The sequence below is a fragment of the Poecilia latipinna genome, unplaced genomic scaffold, assembly GCF_001443285.1.
Source record: "Poecilia latipinna isolate Pla-1442-1.1 unplaced genomic scaffold, P_latipinna-1.0 Scaffold1019, whole genome shotgun sequence".
Classification (NCBI taxonomy): domain Eukaryota; kingdom Metazoa; phylum Chordata; class Actinopteri; order Cyprinodontiformes; family Poeciliidae; genus Poecilia; species Poecilia latipinna.
In genome coordinates this window covers 37,093-51,913 of record NW_015113635.1, presented here as the reverse complement: position 1 = coordinate 51,913, position 14,821 = coordinate 37,093, and the positions used below count along the sequence as shown (strand labels likewise).

The 14,821-nt window shown below is 39.8% G+C and overlaps 2 protein-coding genes across 2 annotated transcripts; both read left to right on the top strand.

Moving 5' to 3' along the window:
- The first annotated feature begins 2,047 nt into the window (after window positions 1–2,047).
- On the top strand, window positions 2,048–9,136 carry LOC106958808 (von Willebrand factor A domain-containing protein 7-like). The gene is made up of 11 exons (XM_015050917.1): window positions 2,048–2,592; window positions 2,666–2,861; window positions 3,114–3,199; window positions 3,293–3,386; window positions 3,489–3,617; window positions 4,525–4,711; window positions 4,786–4,955; window positions 6,226–6,338; window positions 7,061–7,177; window positions 8,399–8,572; window positions 8,682–9,136. The coding sequence occupies exons 1-11, from the start codon at window positions 2,329–2,331 to the stop codon at window positions 8,829–8,831; spliced, it is 1,680 nt and encodes a 559-aa protein (XP_014906403.1). The 5' UTR covers window positions 2,048–2,328; the 3' UTR covers window positions 8,832–9,136.
- On the top strand, window positions 8,849–14,186 carry LOC106958810 (uncharacterized protein PB18E9.04c-like). Its single transcript, XM_015050918.1, has 7 exons — window positions 8,849–8,864; window positions 9,570–9,722; window positions 9,813–9,899; window positions 10,688–10,797; window positions 11,162–11,320; window positions 12,684–12,983; window positions 13,110–14,186. Exons 1-7 carry the CDS (start codon window positions 8,849–8,851, stop codon window positions 14,109–14,111), a joined length of 1,827 nt encoding a protein of 608 aa, XP_014906404.1. The 3' UTR covers window positions 14,112–14,186.
- The last annotated feature ends 635 nt before the right edge of the window (window positions 14,187–14,821 follow it).

Here is a 14,821-nt window from a genome sequence, read left to right as displayed (position 1 = left end):
ATTTGTTGCTGTTATCTCACCTTGGTTTGGTAAAAATAATTACAGCATAATGACAAACGTCTCCATTCCCACTTTTTGTTGTCAAAGAATAATGTAAAATATTAGTCTGTCTCCATTCAAACCTGGTTTTCTCTGTTGAATTAGAGTTTAACACCAGAGTCGGCTATTAATTCATTACATTTACCTGAATAATGTTTTTTAAATGTACTTTTAAGAAGTATTTTTACTTTTACTTGAGTAATTTTGCTATGAAGTATTTCTTGTCTTACTTCAGAAAAATCTCTGGATTTTCTTCTCACTGAATGAAAAAAAACCTGAAAATCCACCAAACTCACACCTGTCTGTTTTTTATTGAATGAATTTGGAAACATTTTATTTTGAGAAATTTAATTTTTTTTTGTTAGTTACAGAAATTATCATTTTGTTTTCTAAAATGCCAAAGTTTCAACTTAATTTTATACTTTGGCCTGATGCTGTAATTCATAAACACTAAATTATTGACAATTTGACCAGTTACTCAGTAAACATTTTACCAAATACTTTACTTGAGTCTAATAATATTTGGATACTTTTTCCTCCTCTGGTTTTCACTCAATCACTTCCTGTTTAAATCCTTATTTCATTTCTAAATTGATCCTCTCACTGCAGTGAACATCCTTTAAAACATTTCTCATTGGATGAAACGTCCCAGACTTTGACCAAACATCCGTTAAAAACAGGAGATTTAATTTCCTGCGTTAACATTTTTAACTAGATGTCGTCTTCCAACAGACAATGAAACGATGAGTCTGTCAATGAAAGCTATAAATAAATATTTAATCTCCATGTGATTCCAAATAAAAGCCTTTTCTCTGAGGTGAACAATGCTTTGGTTCTGGAGAATGAGGATGTAAAGTGTTTTTGAGCGGCGCGTGAGACGCCCTCCTCTGATGGAGATATAAACGATCAGCCGTGGCGTCGGATCAGCTCTGCCTCAACGCTGCGCTGCGACATCCAAAGGTTTGAAGATGCTAAACATTACTTGGCTTTTTAAATTACATTCCTTGGTATTTAGTTTAGTTTGGTTAGATCTGTTTAATTTTCCTGTAACACTTTATTTCATCACACTGCAAAAACACAATCTGATCAAGTTTTTCTGGTCTGGTTTCTGCTGCAATAAGTAACTTATCAACCAGATATAGGAGCTTTTACAAAGTAAATAACTGATATTGATGAAAAAGTTCTGCTTCCATTAGCAGATAAGTTTAGTTATAACATGACAAAAATGTATTTATCTGCCAAAAGAACCAGAACTTTTTCATCAATGATCAATAATTGACTCAAAACAAGTTTCTGTCTTGCTGATCAGTTATGGTTAAGTTATTTTTGTCTTAATTAAAGCGTAGTCAGATATTTGCAGTAGAAACCAGAGCAGAAAACTTGATCAGATTTTGTGTTTTTGCATCAGAAGCATGAAGTTTTTGTGACTGTTTGGTAAATGATGACATTTTAAAAGTTGCATTAAAAGTGTCACTATTCACCAAATGACAACATTTAGTCACACCTTCACACACAGTTCTGATCATTTTCCTTAAAGTTAATTTTCTTTGGTGATTAACTGACAATTTGATTTAAGTTTTCATCAGAGACTCAGTCAGTTTGGGAACATTAATTCATCATTTGGTTTCTAGCAGCTGTTTGTTTCCTTTAAATGTTTAAGAAGTTTAGAAAATGAAAATAGTTCCCCTGAAGCTATAACAATGTTTTAATATTCAGCAGATTTTTTTCAGAACCTTTTCTGAATAATCCAGATTTTAAAGACACAGAACCTGTCATGATTCGTGGTTGTGAGTGGTGAGGGAGACGCCAGTGAAACCAGGTAGTCATGATGAAAATAAAGATTTAATGAAGAACAAGGAGAACAATTCATAATCCAAAATCACTGGCAGCACAGGGGATAGAAACAGACGTTAGACGAGGACCCGACAAGAGACAAAGACAACAGGTGGGTTAAATACAAGGGAGGTAAACAAGGGAACGAGACACACCTGGGAACAATCAACGTGGAAACGCAGAGACAGAGACTCAGGGAAACAGGATAACAAATAAACAGAAAACTACCGATCCTGACAGAACCATTTATTTCCAGTGTTTGTAGCTTTAGTATGATTAAATGTGATTTTTAACGTATTAAACACAAATACTGGGTTTGTAAGGAGACAATATCCTGCAGATATTTAAAAATAATCAATATTGAAAATATAATTTTTTATTAACTGATTGGTGGTTCTTAAAACTGCAGTTTGTAATTTTTAGAAAGAATATTCTGTTTTGCATGAAGCTGCCTCCATGTCCTGTTTGCTGCAGCAGCTGGAACAGATAAACTTTGACGTTTGTGGCCCTTGCAGCTCCACCATGGCAGTCGGAGCCTCTCTACGCCTCCTGGCAGCGTTGCTTCTCACCCTCCCAGGTTTTGCTCAGAGCTTCATGCCGAACTCCTTCTTCTTCTGGACGCTGAGTCATCGTGACATCACTCAGATCGCGATTCTGAGGAAAACAGCCGAGGTTTGCCGGGACGTTGCTGCTGCAGAGGGCAGAAGCTTCACTTTGGAGGTGACTGACCTGGAAGTGGTCTTCTGCTGCTCAAACATCCTCAACATGATCTGGGTTTCACTTTTGCCCCCAGATAACCGACACACTGACGGTTAACAAAGTCCAAATGGCCTGCTCTGTCCCGCTGCCCAACTTCCCCATCTCCAGCGAAATGTTCCAAGCTGCAATCAACAGCGTTCACGACAGCAGCGACGCCCTGCTGACACCAGACCCGGCCTTCCACTTCCACAGCGAGGCCTTCCTCACCGGCAGGGGTCTCATCACTCAAGGTAGAACTGCAGCACACAGTTAGAGAAATGTGAATCATCAAATTAACAGAGATAAGGGTTGGAAATATTTCAGTGAAAGTCATCCGTATTATCAAAGGTGTGAAAGAAGCAACGATAAACGCTCATAGTGAGGCAGACAGAACTTCTTCACTGAAGCTTAATCCAGTTCATGACACCAAATGGCTTCAGTGATGTTGCATCTGTTCTACGTCTTTCCTTTAGTTTTTCATGACTGTTTTGTCGATCCTTCAGGATTGTCGGCTCTAAAAGCTTCTGTGAAGGAGCAAAACTTTCAGTCAGCCAGAAACACTCTTGGAAGAATCTGTCACACCCTCCAGGTGAGGCTTGGGAACGACAGAATCCTCTTTCTTTGAAACCAAGATACTTTTAACAAATATTGTTAATATTTTTATTTGTTTTTCCATCTTTAGGACTTTTACAGCCACAGTAACTGGGTGGAGTTGGGAAGAGCCGCCCCTTACAGCGCTTTGATCAGGCCAGATCAGCCTCTGGAGAACCTGGCAGGTAAAACGCTGCAGGGAATCTAAAGCAACAGACCTGGAGGTTTAACAACTCTTCTATTAAAATGAAGAACATGATAAGTAACCAGCATTCTGAATGCATCAGGTCCTGATGTTCCAACCTGTAGGAGCTGTGCTGGACTGAGCTGCAAAGACAACATACTGCCCGCAGTCCTGGAGAAGGGACTTCTCACCTCAGGCTACTACAGCGCCGAATCTCCAGCAAAACCTGCAGGTAGAAACTTTAATTCCTCTGGAAAAATCAAACAGTTTCTTCCGTTTAGTGTCCAGAGGGGTGACTGAACCAACCCTGAACATTTCCAAATATTATGACTGTAAGGGGCATAACTGAGATGCGGAGTGAAAGAAACACACACACACACACACACACGTGTTTTCATGAAATATAAGGACACATGACAGAAATAGGACAAATGGGTACACACCCTTTTAAAGCTTCCAGAGGCCTGAGAATCAAATGTTTTTCCATCCACACTTCCAGGAAAACATTCATCTACTGAGATTTTAGCTAGCTATTTTTGGCATCTGGTTCTTATGCAACTTATCAATCAATCAAATTTTATTTGTATAGCATATTTCAGCAGCAAGGCATTTCAAGGTGCTTTACATAATTAAAAAACAAAATAAAAACAGCATGTGACATTGAATAAACAGTAAGAAAGAGAAGGAGATTTTGAAAAAAAAAAAGATAAAAACATACTTTTGTTACGGAATTTAAGCGCCTGTCGTCGCCGGACTCCGCCGTCCGTTTAACACGGGTATTATCCAGGTATTATCCAGGACCCGTCGCCTAACAGGACAAGGACTCCAACCTTGCAGCACCAGGCTCCGTCCACCTACCACGTGAATTTTTGGGAGCTTATTGGTATATTGTCTGTTTTATGTGACTTATGAGGACATGACTCCACCAATCCTGGAACATTTCCAAATATTATGACTGTAAGGGCCATAATTGAGATGTGGAGTGGCAGAAACACAACCAGACGCACACCCACATATTTGTCCCGTTGTCCGAATTGACCCCATTTCCTGCTGGTGGTGATCATTTGACTGATGGTCACCTCGTTTCATCAGATTCTCCGTAAGTCTTACTGATCTGAATTTATGTGTATTTTTTAAAGGTAAGTGCAGCCACGGTGGTATCTATGACCAGACGAGCAGAACCGAGCCAACCGGCGGTATCAACAAGGACACGGACTCGTCTTCTCACGGGCAGCTGCACCGAACAGCGGCGGACCTGGCCGTGGACGCCACAGTGGACTTGTTGGAGGACATTAGACTTGCTATCGGAGACAGAACATTCCTGAGGTAGGAAACGCAGTGAAGCCTGCTGCGTCCCAGCGTCCACTTGTGAAACCTGATTGGTCCCTGTGTCCCCACAGACTGATGGACATCTCACAAGCACCTGCGCTGGTTTTTGTGGTGGATACCACGGGTAGTATGGGTGATGACATAGCTTATGTCAAAACAGTCACTGCTATGATCATAGATGAAAGAAGAGGAACACCGATTGAGCCCTTCGAATACATTTTGGTCCCTTTCAATGATCCAGGTATCCAACCAACAGAGGAAAAATTACCGTTTTAATTTATTCCCAAGTTTGGATCCAAGTCTCCCCTCTATTTCTGAAAATAATGTGGATAGCTGCAATCAACAGTCAGATGATTAGATAGTTCACACACCTGCTATAAACTTGTTGCATCTCTGATAGAGCTGTTTACATTGTTACATGACTGAATCATCTACTGGTAATAAGAGCAACAAAAAATAGTATGCACTGGACTAAATATGGAATACATCCAAACCTATTCATGACACCCTTTATTAAATCAATTTATCTTAGGTGTAATTCAAATAGCTAGAAATTAAATTAAATTTTTAGGTATTGGTGAGTGAACCGGTACTGGGCTGATTCTGAGCCTTCAAAACATTTCAATTGAAATGTTTTGAAGGCTCAGAATCAACCCAGTACCGGTTAACTTATATGTTGTTGTGAAAATAATGTTTGTTTCAGCCACATAAATTAACAAACTCCAGTCCTGGAGGGCCGGTGTCCTGCAACTTTTAGATGTGCCTCTGCTGCACCACACCTGAATAGAATAATTAGGTCATTAGCAAGGCGCAGTAGCCATGTAGCTTGATGTAAAAACATTTCACCAGATCAAACGTTGAGAAGTTTTAGTTACTGTTATCAAATGTTATGAAGCCAAAAACACTCAGAAACACTTAGGGCCAACCAAAAGAATCAACTTATTTAAAGTTAAAACTCAGTTTCACACAAACACAAAGACGCTAGCATAAATGTTTGGCTGATGAACTGGACCGTTTAAGGTTGATATCAAGCTAATGTTCTGTTAGCAGCTCCACAAGTCTTTTTGATAAACATTACATTACCAAGAGACATGAAAGCAAACCTTTACCTTGGCTTTTGCTGTTCTCCCTCATTCTTTTCTCTGTCCTTTTTTGGGACATTGTTTTGCAAATTTATCTTCTATCAGTGATTTGGAGGTTTGGACGCGATCGGTACATTGCACGGCAGTTCAGATCACCGGCCACTAGGGGGACCACAAGAGCAATTTATTTTTTCTTTTGGCCCGCATAAAGAATGATTTCTACCTGATTAAATATATATTTAATCAGGTGCACCTGATTAAATATATATTTAAGAGGCAGAGGCACATATTGTTTAAAAAAAAAAAATCACAATTTTATAATTAAATTGTGTGTTTCTGTTAATATAATCACAGAAATTATTACTTAAAAAAATATTTTTAAAAAATCAGCCCCATTTTGGGAAGTTCACAGTTCTACCTCCTCTGCAGAATTTGGTCCAGTGACGAGGACAACTGATGCAGATGAAATGAATACCAAGATAAACAGCCTGACTCCTCGTGGAGGTGGAGACCTCCCGGAGATGAGCATGTCTGGACTCAGAGTGAGTCGACACGGGATTTTAACAGCCTCTAACTGATTTTGAAAAATTTGTATTTTTTATTTTTTGGTACTTGTATGAATTATTGACATTTTGGTCTTTAAAATACCAAAATTTTCATTTATACTTTGTTCCATCCGATAATTTTGTATATTTTAAATAATAATAATAAATAATTGTGTAGGGCTGCACAGTGGCGCTGTTGGTAGAGCTGTTGCCGTGCAGCAAGAAGGTTCTGGGTTCAATTCCTGGCCCCGGTCTTTCTGCATGGAGTTTACTTGTTCTCCCTGTGCATGGTGGGTTTTCTCCAGGTACTCTGGTTTCCTCCCACAGTCCAAAAACATGACTGTCAGGTTAATTGGCCTCTCCAAAATTGCTCCTAGGTGTGAGTGTGTGTGTCTTTGTGTTGCCCTGTGACAGACTGGCGACCTGTCCAGGGTGACCCCACCTCTCTCCCAGAACGTTAGCTGGAGAGGCAGCAGCTCCTCCTGACCCACTAAGGGACGAGGGTGTAAAGAAGATGGATGGAATAATTGTGTAATGTTTAAATATTAATGATAATTGAATCAGTTAGTACTTGAGTAACTGATCCAATTAAGAAAAGTGATTTTTCTCACTTTTCTTATTTTTACTTGAGTAACAATATGTTGAATTTGTGCTACTGGAGGGTAACATTTCGGTCTCTACCTGTCCTGTAAATAATGATTCTTGTCTTTCTCTGACAGCTTGCCCTCACAGCAGCTCCTCCTTCTTCCCTTATTTTTTTGTTCACTGATGCTACCGCCAAAGACGCGTCTCTGAAAAATGCTGTGACCGCTCTGATAGAGACCACGAAGTCTAAGGTACAATACAGATGAATGCAGACTTTAAGATTCAATGGCAGACAACAGATGAGGCCTAATGGCCAGTACGAACTTTAATTGCATTATTTTCCAGTTTTCCAGTTCCTACAACTCTTAAACAAGTTTGATGTTTCATTTAAGATAATTAAACAACAACAATAATGTTATTTGTATTGTAATACTTATGTGGATTTGTTGTTTAAGTTTTATTGAAATGTAAACCAAATTGGCATAATTATCAAAACTACTTAATACAGAAAAAGTATGGAGATATTTTTTTGTCCATCACCCAGCTCTACCTGCTGTTGCTAACCGTTACGTAGCAACAGCAGCTAATACCTGGCAGTGAGGCTTTAATGTCTGAGTGGAGGAGCTTTGACCCACTCTGGTTTGCAGAACTGATTTAATTCAAACACATTTTTTAGCATGTTTGACATCATTCCACATAATCTTAATCAGAGTTTAAACTTTGACTAGGACCCTAATCAACATCAGTTGAGGTGTGAATGCTAAGCTAACTCTGGTCCTCCAAACCTCGGTCTGGGTTCTGTTGAAGTAAACTCTGGTTTGATTTGAATGCCAAGCGGACCAGAGACCGCTCCAAAAGCAGGAAGTGGACTACAGCAGAGGGCATTCTGGGTAAAAACAAACAAAACAAATGTGCTAGCCTAGCGCCAGCGGGAGAAATGTCTCCTGGTCTTTAGCCAAAGACTAGAGAGAAATCCTTCAACCGCTAAAATCTGACGCCTCCATCTTGCTTCCATCTGGTGAAGAAGGAAGTTGCTCTCAGTGTCTTCAGAGGTTTTTGTGTCGTTTCCTTCAGTGGTTCTTGGTGCAGCGCCCCCACAGGCCAGGAGGGGAACAGGTTGGTTTGACTCAGAGCAGAAAGATTGGACTATCAGGAGGGAAACATCCAAAATTTTTCCCATCGGATGTAGTGAGACACTCACTTTCCAGAAAGGTCCATTTTGTCCCAAAAGTGTTGAGGATCATCAGGATGCATGTTTGTCAGTTTCAGATCAGGTTGTTTGGGGTCAGCAGTGGCAGTGACCCCTGCAGACATTGAGATGTTGTTCCAGGAAAGTCTTAGAAATTGTTCTATAATCCACACTGATAGACCTCAGTTTGAGATCAGGAAGTGATTTCTTTCTTTCTTTCTGCTTCGCTTTGTTGAAAATGCACACATACGGCTGGTGTTTATTAATCCTCCTCTTCTTCCAGGTCTTTCCCATCCTGACCAATGTTCTTGCCAGACGTCGCAGAAGAGCTGTAGTTCCTTCCAACCAGCTGTATCTGGATCTGGCCCAGGCGTCTGGAGGTCTGGCCATTGAAATCTTCAAGTCCGAGATTTCTGTGGCAACTGCTATTATAGAGTCTTTATCAGTCGGAGCTGTGGTGAGACTCTGAGTCCAAACCTTGAATATGGAGAAACGAACAAGTCTCCATGTCGTTTGCCGCTCTGTTTTTCATCGGCGCAGCAGGTTTCCTTCCCGTTCTCTTCCAGGTCACCGTTCTCCAGGCGGCGGTGGATCCCGGCACGCCGAGAAATTTTACCTTCCTCGTTGATACGACTCTGAGCTACATCCTGATTTACATCACCGGAGACTCATCTCTCACCTTCACTCTAACAAGCTCAACAGGTTCAGTTCAATAGTCAGTTTTTGACCTAATATGGCTCCATCTGCTGGTGGCCTGTTGTAATAACACAAAGTCTTACCAAGTGTTTTATCTTTATTTAAAGGGATGTGCATCTCTGGCAGAGCTGGGTAGTAACTGGTTACATTTACTTGGAAAAAATGTACTTTTAGGAGTATTTAAGATTTTTACTGCACTGTGCTTTTTACTTTTTCTTTCTATTCTGAAGTATTTCTTCTCATACTTCAGTGAAATTTCTGGATTTTCTTCCCACTGAATGTTTAAAATGTTTAAAACAAACATGTTTCAACCAAAAATCTACCAGACAGACACACACCTACAGTTTCAATAAAGTTTTTATTGAAAGAAACTGATTCAGAAAAATGTTTTTGCTTTATTTAGTCATTTTGTAATTATATTTATACGAGTCCCTTTGGTCTTTAAAACACCAAAAACTTTACTTTATATTCTGGTACTGATGGTGTAATTTTTAAATATTAGATGATTGTAATATTAGGTCAGTTACTCAGTACTTGCGTAAACATTTTACCAAATACTTTTAACTTTCATGAAGATTCCTTCATGTTCAGGTGTCATCAGTCTTCAGGTCTTCTAACAAGATGTTACCAAAATATCTTAGCACACTTGAAATAAAACAGAACTAAATTACAACTAACTTTTTTAGGCAGTACTGGCTTATTCACTTCTTTTATTTATATAAGCAGCTACATTTATTAACATTTATTGTAACTTCCAGGAGTTTCTCAGAGCTCCAGTGAGTCCAGAGGCTCCCTGGGATTAATTTCTACAGCAGGAAACCTGTGGGTGTTGAGCCTGAACTCTGAGATCCAGGCAGGGCAGTGGGCGATCACGATCGACTCCAACACCGCCTACACAGTCAAGGTCACAGGTGAAGAAATTAAGGTCTGCTCAGAGGCCTTAAATCTTTATTTTGTTTTCCAAATCTGAGATTTTTTTTCTTTTTGTGTGAATGCATTAGGTCGAAGTTCCTTGAACTTTGTCTACAACCTCGTTGAACCACAAGAGGGCACCAATGGCAGCGTCATTCCCAAGGCAGGACGTCCCGGTCAGAACCCAAAATATCAGACATTAACGCTCCTGAAGCGACTCAGTCTCTGATCTCAGTGGCATCCAAATGAAACTCAGGATTAAAAAGTCATCACCTCTGTTAGCTAAGCCTCCATTCTCGATACCCACTTCATCTACTCAGAACGATCACCTGCATGATTATCTTTAAAGTTTGTTGGAATGGTCTTATCCTAAACCAGTGGTGTCAAAGGTGTGGCCTGAGGGTCATTTGTGGTCCTTGGACTGTTTTTTGGGCCCCTGACTGCAGTTTAAGATTTACTTTTTATTATTTCCAACATAATTTTCTTACAGTGGAAAATGTTGCGGACAACACAAAGTATTTGTCTCTTTACAACCAACTTTTAGAATAAGTAGAATCACGTCTATCCAGGGTTTTTTGCTGAAAAGCCAACATGGCTGCACTTAAATGAGCTTTTACTTAATTGATTAAATTTGGCTAAATATAGAAAACATTTTGAAAGAAAGTGACCCAATTTTTGATTTTATAATTTGTTCAAACAAACTTGAAAAATAATTTGAAAACTAGATGCTGTCATGTTGTGTGTTTAACTGGACCCAGATAAGCTGAGGCAGCAAGTCGATCCGAAGATTTAATTAATGCAGCAAACATGCAAAACCCTTCCAATCTTCAGATCTACAGTGAATAACATCTTTCTCCTACAAAACAACAACAAAAAAAACAATCAAATGACTTTATTTGGTGTATTTCAGTTTGGACACCTCTGTAAACTCTCTGAGTGACTCGGTCTCTTCTCTCATCGTTAGGCGGTAACGTCACTCTGTGGGTCACCGTCACAGGAAGTGACACAGCTACAGTCAGAGACGTCACTCTGTTCGACTTCTCCAGATCGACACAAGTCGATGGATCAGTCCAGGTATGCAACGTTCTCTTTGTAGATCAATTCACTTCTTCAAGAGATTAACTCCAGATTATGACCAAACTCTTTCAGGCTGCAGTAAAATCACAGAAATTAAATATCAATTCAGCAGGAAATAGTCTTAATCTGGAATGCCTCAAGTAGTCCGATTTCTGAGATTAACTGAGATTATGAGATTAACTTAAGATTTTTGTTTCTTTTCAGTGGCTCTAATTCTCTAATGTATAAGACACACAAAGCATAGTAAAAATACTTTACTGTATGTAAATAATACAGTTTTTAATGCATAATTTGGTGGAAACACTGAATAGATTGGGAGCTGAATGACAAACCAAGCTTTTGTGTTTTGTTTTTTGGACAGTCGATAGGAAAGAGCGACTATCTGGTGGCGTTCAGAGAAGTCCCGGCTGGGAGCTTCCTGGTTTGGCTGACAGGACAGGAGACGAACTCTTCCTCCACACCAAACAGCTTCCAGAGACAGGCTTCCACACAGATCAGAACCTCCAGTCTCTCTGTTACCGTCAGTACCTTTATGTTCACTCCGGTCTGAAAGGTGTGTCCACCACTGTGAAATATACAAGAAGGGACAAACACCATGGTTATCTGAAGGATGCACTTCCTGTAGGGCGGTTTTCTCAAACTGTGGTTCCCAGACCACTGGTGGTCTGTGAGCGTCCCTTAGTGGTCTACGGGATACTACATGTAAACAACTGTTAATTTGTCGTGATTTAAGCTCAAAGTGCAACGCTACAGTTAGCTTACCAAATTACTGTGTTTAAAAATAGTAATGGATAAATGGCTTAAGACTGGGTCACAAAAAAACAGAAGATTTCAGTGGAAAGTTTCTCTGGGTGAGTTGCAGAGGTTTTTGAACACTATTACGATACATAGTATGTCCTATGTATGTAGATCTAGGTCTGAATGCGATGTGATGGTGACGAGGCGGTGAACAGCGCTGCACCCCACGCTGACTAACTGCATTTTAAAATCTAAAATAAAATTATTTATGTTGGGAAACATAAATAATTTTGCTACCTGCGACGGATGACCCATCGCAGGTAGCAATGGGTCACCCCGCCTCTCGGCCGTTGAGATCTGGAGAGGCACCAGCACTCCTGGCAACCCCAATGAGATAAGGGTGTAAGAAAAAGGATGGATGGATGGATGTTAGGCTACCTACTGTCTGAAAGAAAATGTCTTTTTTTGCCAACTCTACTCAAGTCTATTTTTCTTTTATTATGCTTCTAAATTACAAATAACCCTAAAATGTTTTTAGTGCACACAACACTTAGTTTTTTTTTTACTTCCATGTGTTTTCTATCATTGGAAACCTTAGAATCCAAAACTTGTCATGGTTTTATTATGGCCAATCACATTTATGAAACAGCACCACCCTTCACACAAAGACAGTGAGTGACTTATACATTTCAGGTTGTATTAGGATGTTGTGTTATTGCGGGGACAATTTCAAGTTAGGTGGTCCATGAGTGTTAGTTAAATGGGGTAAGTGGTCTTTGGTCTGAAAGCTTTAGATATATAGCACTAGAAAAAAAGGTTTGGTTTAGTTACTTTTTTTTAGTACATTTCCTAAAAGACAAAACAAAATAACACATATGTGCACATATATAGTTTTACTCTGGAGTTTCATAAAATGGACAATATAGAGCTGACTTCAGATGTGATCTGATTAAGTTGATTACTATGTTGAATCAGTGTTTGACTTTAGACTTGAATTGAATTGAATTGAATTGAAATCAGTCCTTTTATTGGTCGAATTGATTACTGTGGTTACCCCAACAAAAGATGATTCAAGTTACCATTTTTAAGCAGAATTACTCCAACAATTTAAAACCAAACATTTGTATTCCTTTCCTTTATGCCAGGCTCAAGCTGACAGCCAGAGCATCGAACCTGGCTCCAGCATCTCCGTATCTTTCACCGTATCCTCAGAGGAAACTGGGACATTCACCATACAAGCCAATAACGACCGCGGCTTTACCACTGCATGTCCTTCTTCGGTGAGGATCGGTGCAGGTGATGGTGGTCGAGCCAATGACACGGTGACCTTAATAGCTCCAGCTGACGCTGCTTCAGGAACAGATGTTTCCCTCACTATTGTTGCTGAGAACGCTGCTGGGACAGACATCAACTACGTTGTGCTCAGGTTTTCAGTAGCTACCAAGGTGAGACATGACACAGCTGGGAATGTTCAGAAATCACAACTTGTGTTGAACACAACAACAAATTTGGAGGGTTATCGGTTTTAGAAATTATTTTTCCTTAACCTCGTTTAACCCTTCTCTGTCCAGGTAACTGACCTGTCTGCTCCAGTGTGCCAGGTAGTCAGAATGTCAGGTGTTTGTCCGGCCTCTCATCTCCTCTGTGCATCTGTCCAGTGGGAACTTGTTGCTAATTTCACAGATGGAATCACTGGGACTGGAATTGAAACCATTTCTCTCCACCAAGGGAATGGTACATTGAGTACCAGCAATGTGGTTGGAGTAGCGGGAGAGAATATAGTAGAAGTTTCTTACAGCTCCACCTGCTGTTCACGGAGTGTACAGCTAGCTGCTGTAGACAGAGTGGGAAATGTGGGCACATGTGCAGAAACCTCTATAGCCCTAACTACACCTGCCCCAAGTAGCACATCTTCGCGTGTGACTAACGTCAGTCACATAACCACAATCATTCCTGTGCTCAACTCCACTTCTGCTTCTACACCAACACTTATCACCAACAACACAGCAGGAGTCCCATTAATGCTCAAGATCAGCAATACTCCTGTAACGACAACAATACTAATGTCCAACACCACTCCTGTAACTACACCAATGCTCACGACCAACACCACTCCTATAACTACACCAATTCTTGTGACCAACACCACTTCTGTAACTACACCAATTCTTGTGACCAACACCACTCCTGTAACTACACCAATTCTTGTGACCAACACCACTCCTGTAACTACACCAATGCTCACGACCAACACCACTCCTGTAACTACACCAATTCTTGTGACCAACACCACTCCTGTAACTACACCAATGCTCACGACCAACACCACTCCTGTAACTACACCAATGCTCACGACCAACACCACTCCTGTAACTACACCAATGCTCACGACCAACACCACACTTCATAATTCGACTCCTGCCCAAACTATGAACAGCTCTGTCGTCACTACAGTTTTTGAAACTGCAGGTGTAACTAACTCAACATCCACTGGAGGGGAACCTGTATGCTTGTCCTATTTTCTGTCCATTGCAGCTATGTTTTGTTCAATCCAAGTATTATTCTTTAATTAGGCAAATTGAAATCTATGTAATTGACTTGAATGTGTCCCTATAATGGGATTAAATTGACTAAATATTTGTATTGAATCAGCTGTATATTAATTTAGAGAATTGAATTGATTTCTGTTTGGGAGTAAATCATTTGAGCAGATTTTAATTGTAGTTTACGAAGCACTGTTAAAATTGCATTTAATTTGTATTATTTTAGCTTCTGTTTAATATGTCTGCCTTTTTTGTTTGAGAGGTGGAGGGGGAATTCATTCAAGAACTGTTAAAGTGATACTGTCAACTAAATAAACAAATATACTTACAATTGAGAGTTGTCTTATTGAATCTTATTGTAGCCAGTGCCACTACTTGCAGTGCCCTGCATTAATAAATGCATTATGACCAAAAATCTCCCAACTCTTCTACTTTTAGGATGGGATAAAGCGTAACATTTTTACAAGTAACTGGTAACCATGATGGACTGGCCTCTTGTAATGGGCTTTGCCGTGACCTTTGACACCGTATGGCATGGTTTTATATTAGTTTGAACAACATGTGTAATTTTATTTTAGGTTTTATTGACTGCCTTTTCTGTTTTATGCATTTTATCTTTCTACATTTTTATGGGTTGCACTTTGGTCCAGCATCATAATTTTAAGGACTATATGACTGAATCTTGATTGGATCATATTGGAGTTTTATTTTTGCATGACTGGAAAATAAATATATATATA

What these genes read in the sequence shown, in the direction of transcription:
- LOC106958808 (XM_015050917.1), top strand. Translation starts at nt 2,329, where the DNA reads ATGTCCTGTTTGCTGCAGCAGCTGGAACAGATAAACTTTGACGTTTGT. An exon ending in CAGGGGTCTCATCACTCAAG is followed by an intron (nt 2,862 to 3,113) that starts GTAGAACTGCAG and finishes TCGATCCTTCAG; the next exon opens with GATTGTCGGCTCTAAAAGCT. An exon ending in GGTCCCTTTCAATGATCCAG is followed by an intron (nt 4,956 to 6,225) that starts GTATCCAACCAA and finishes CCTCCTCTGCAG; the next exon opens with AATTTGGTCCAGTGACGAGG.
- LOC106958810 (XM_015050918.1), top strand. An exon ending in TCCCAAGGCAGGACGTCCCG is followed by an intron (nt 9,900 to 10,687) that starts GTCAGAACCCAA and finishes TCTCATCGTTAG; the next exon opens with GCGGTAACGTCACTCTGTGG. An exon ending in AAGTCGATGGATCAGTCCAG is followed by an intron (nt 10,798 to 11,161) that starts GTATGCAACGTT and finishes TTTTTTGGACAG; the next exon opens with TCGATAGGAAAGAGCGACTA.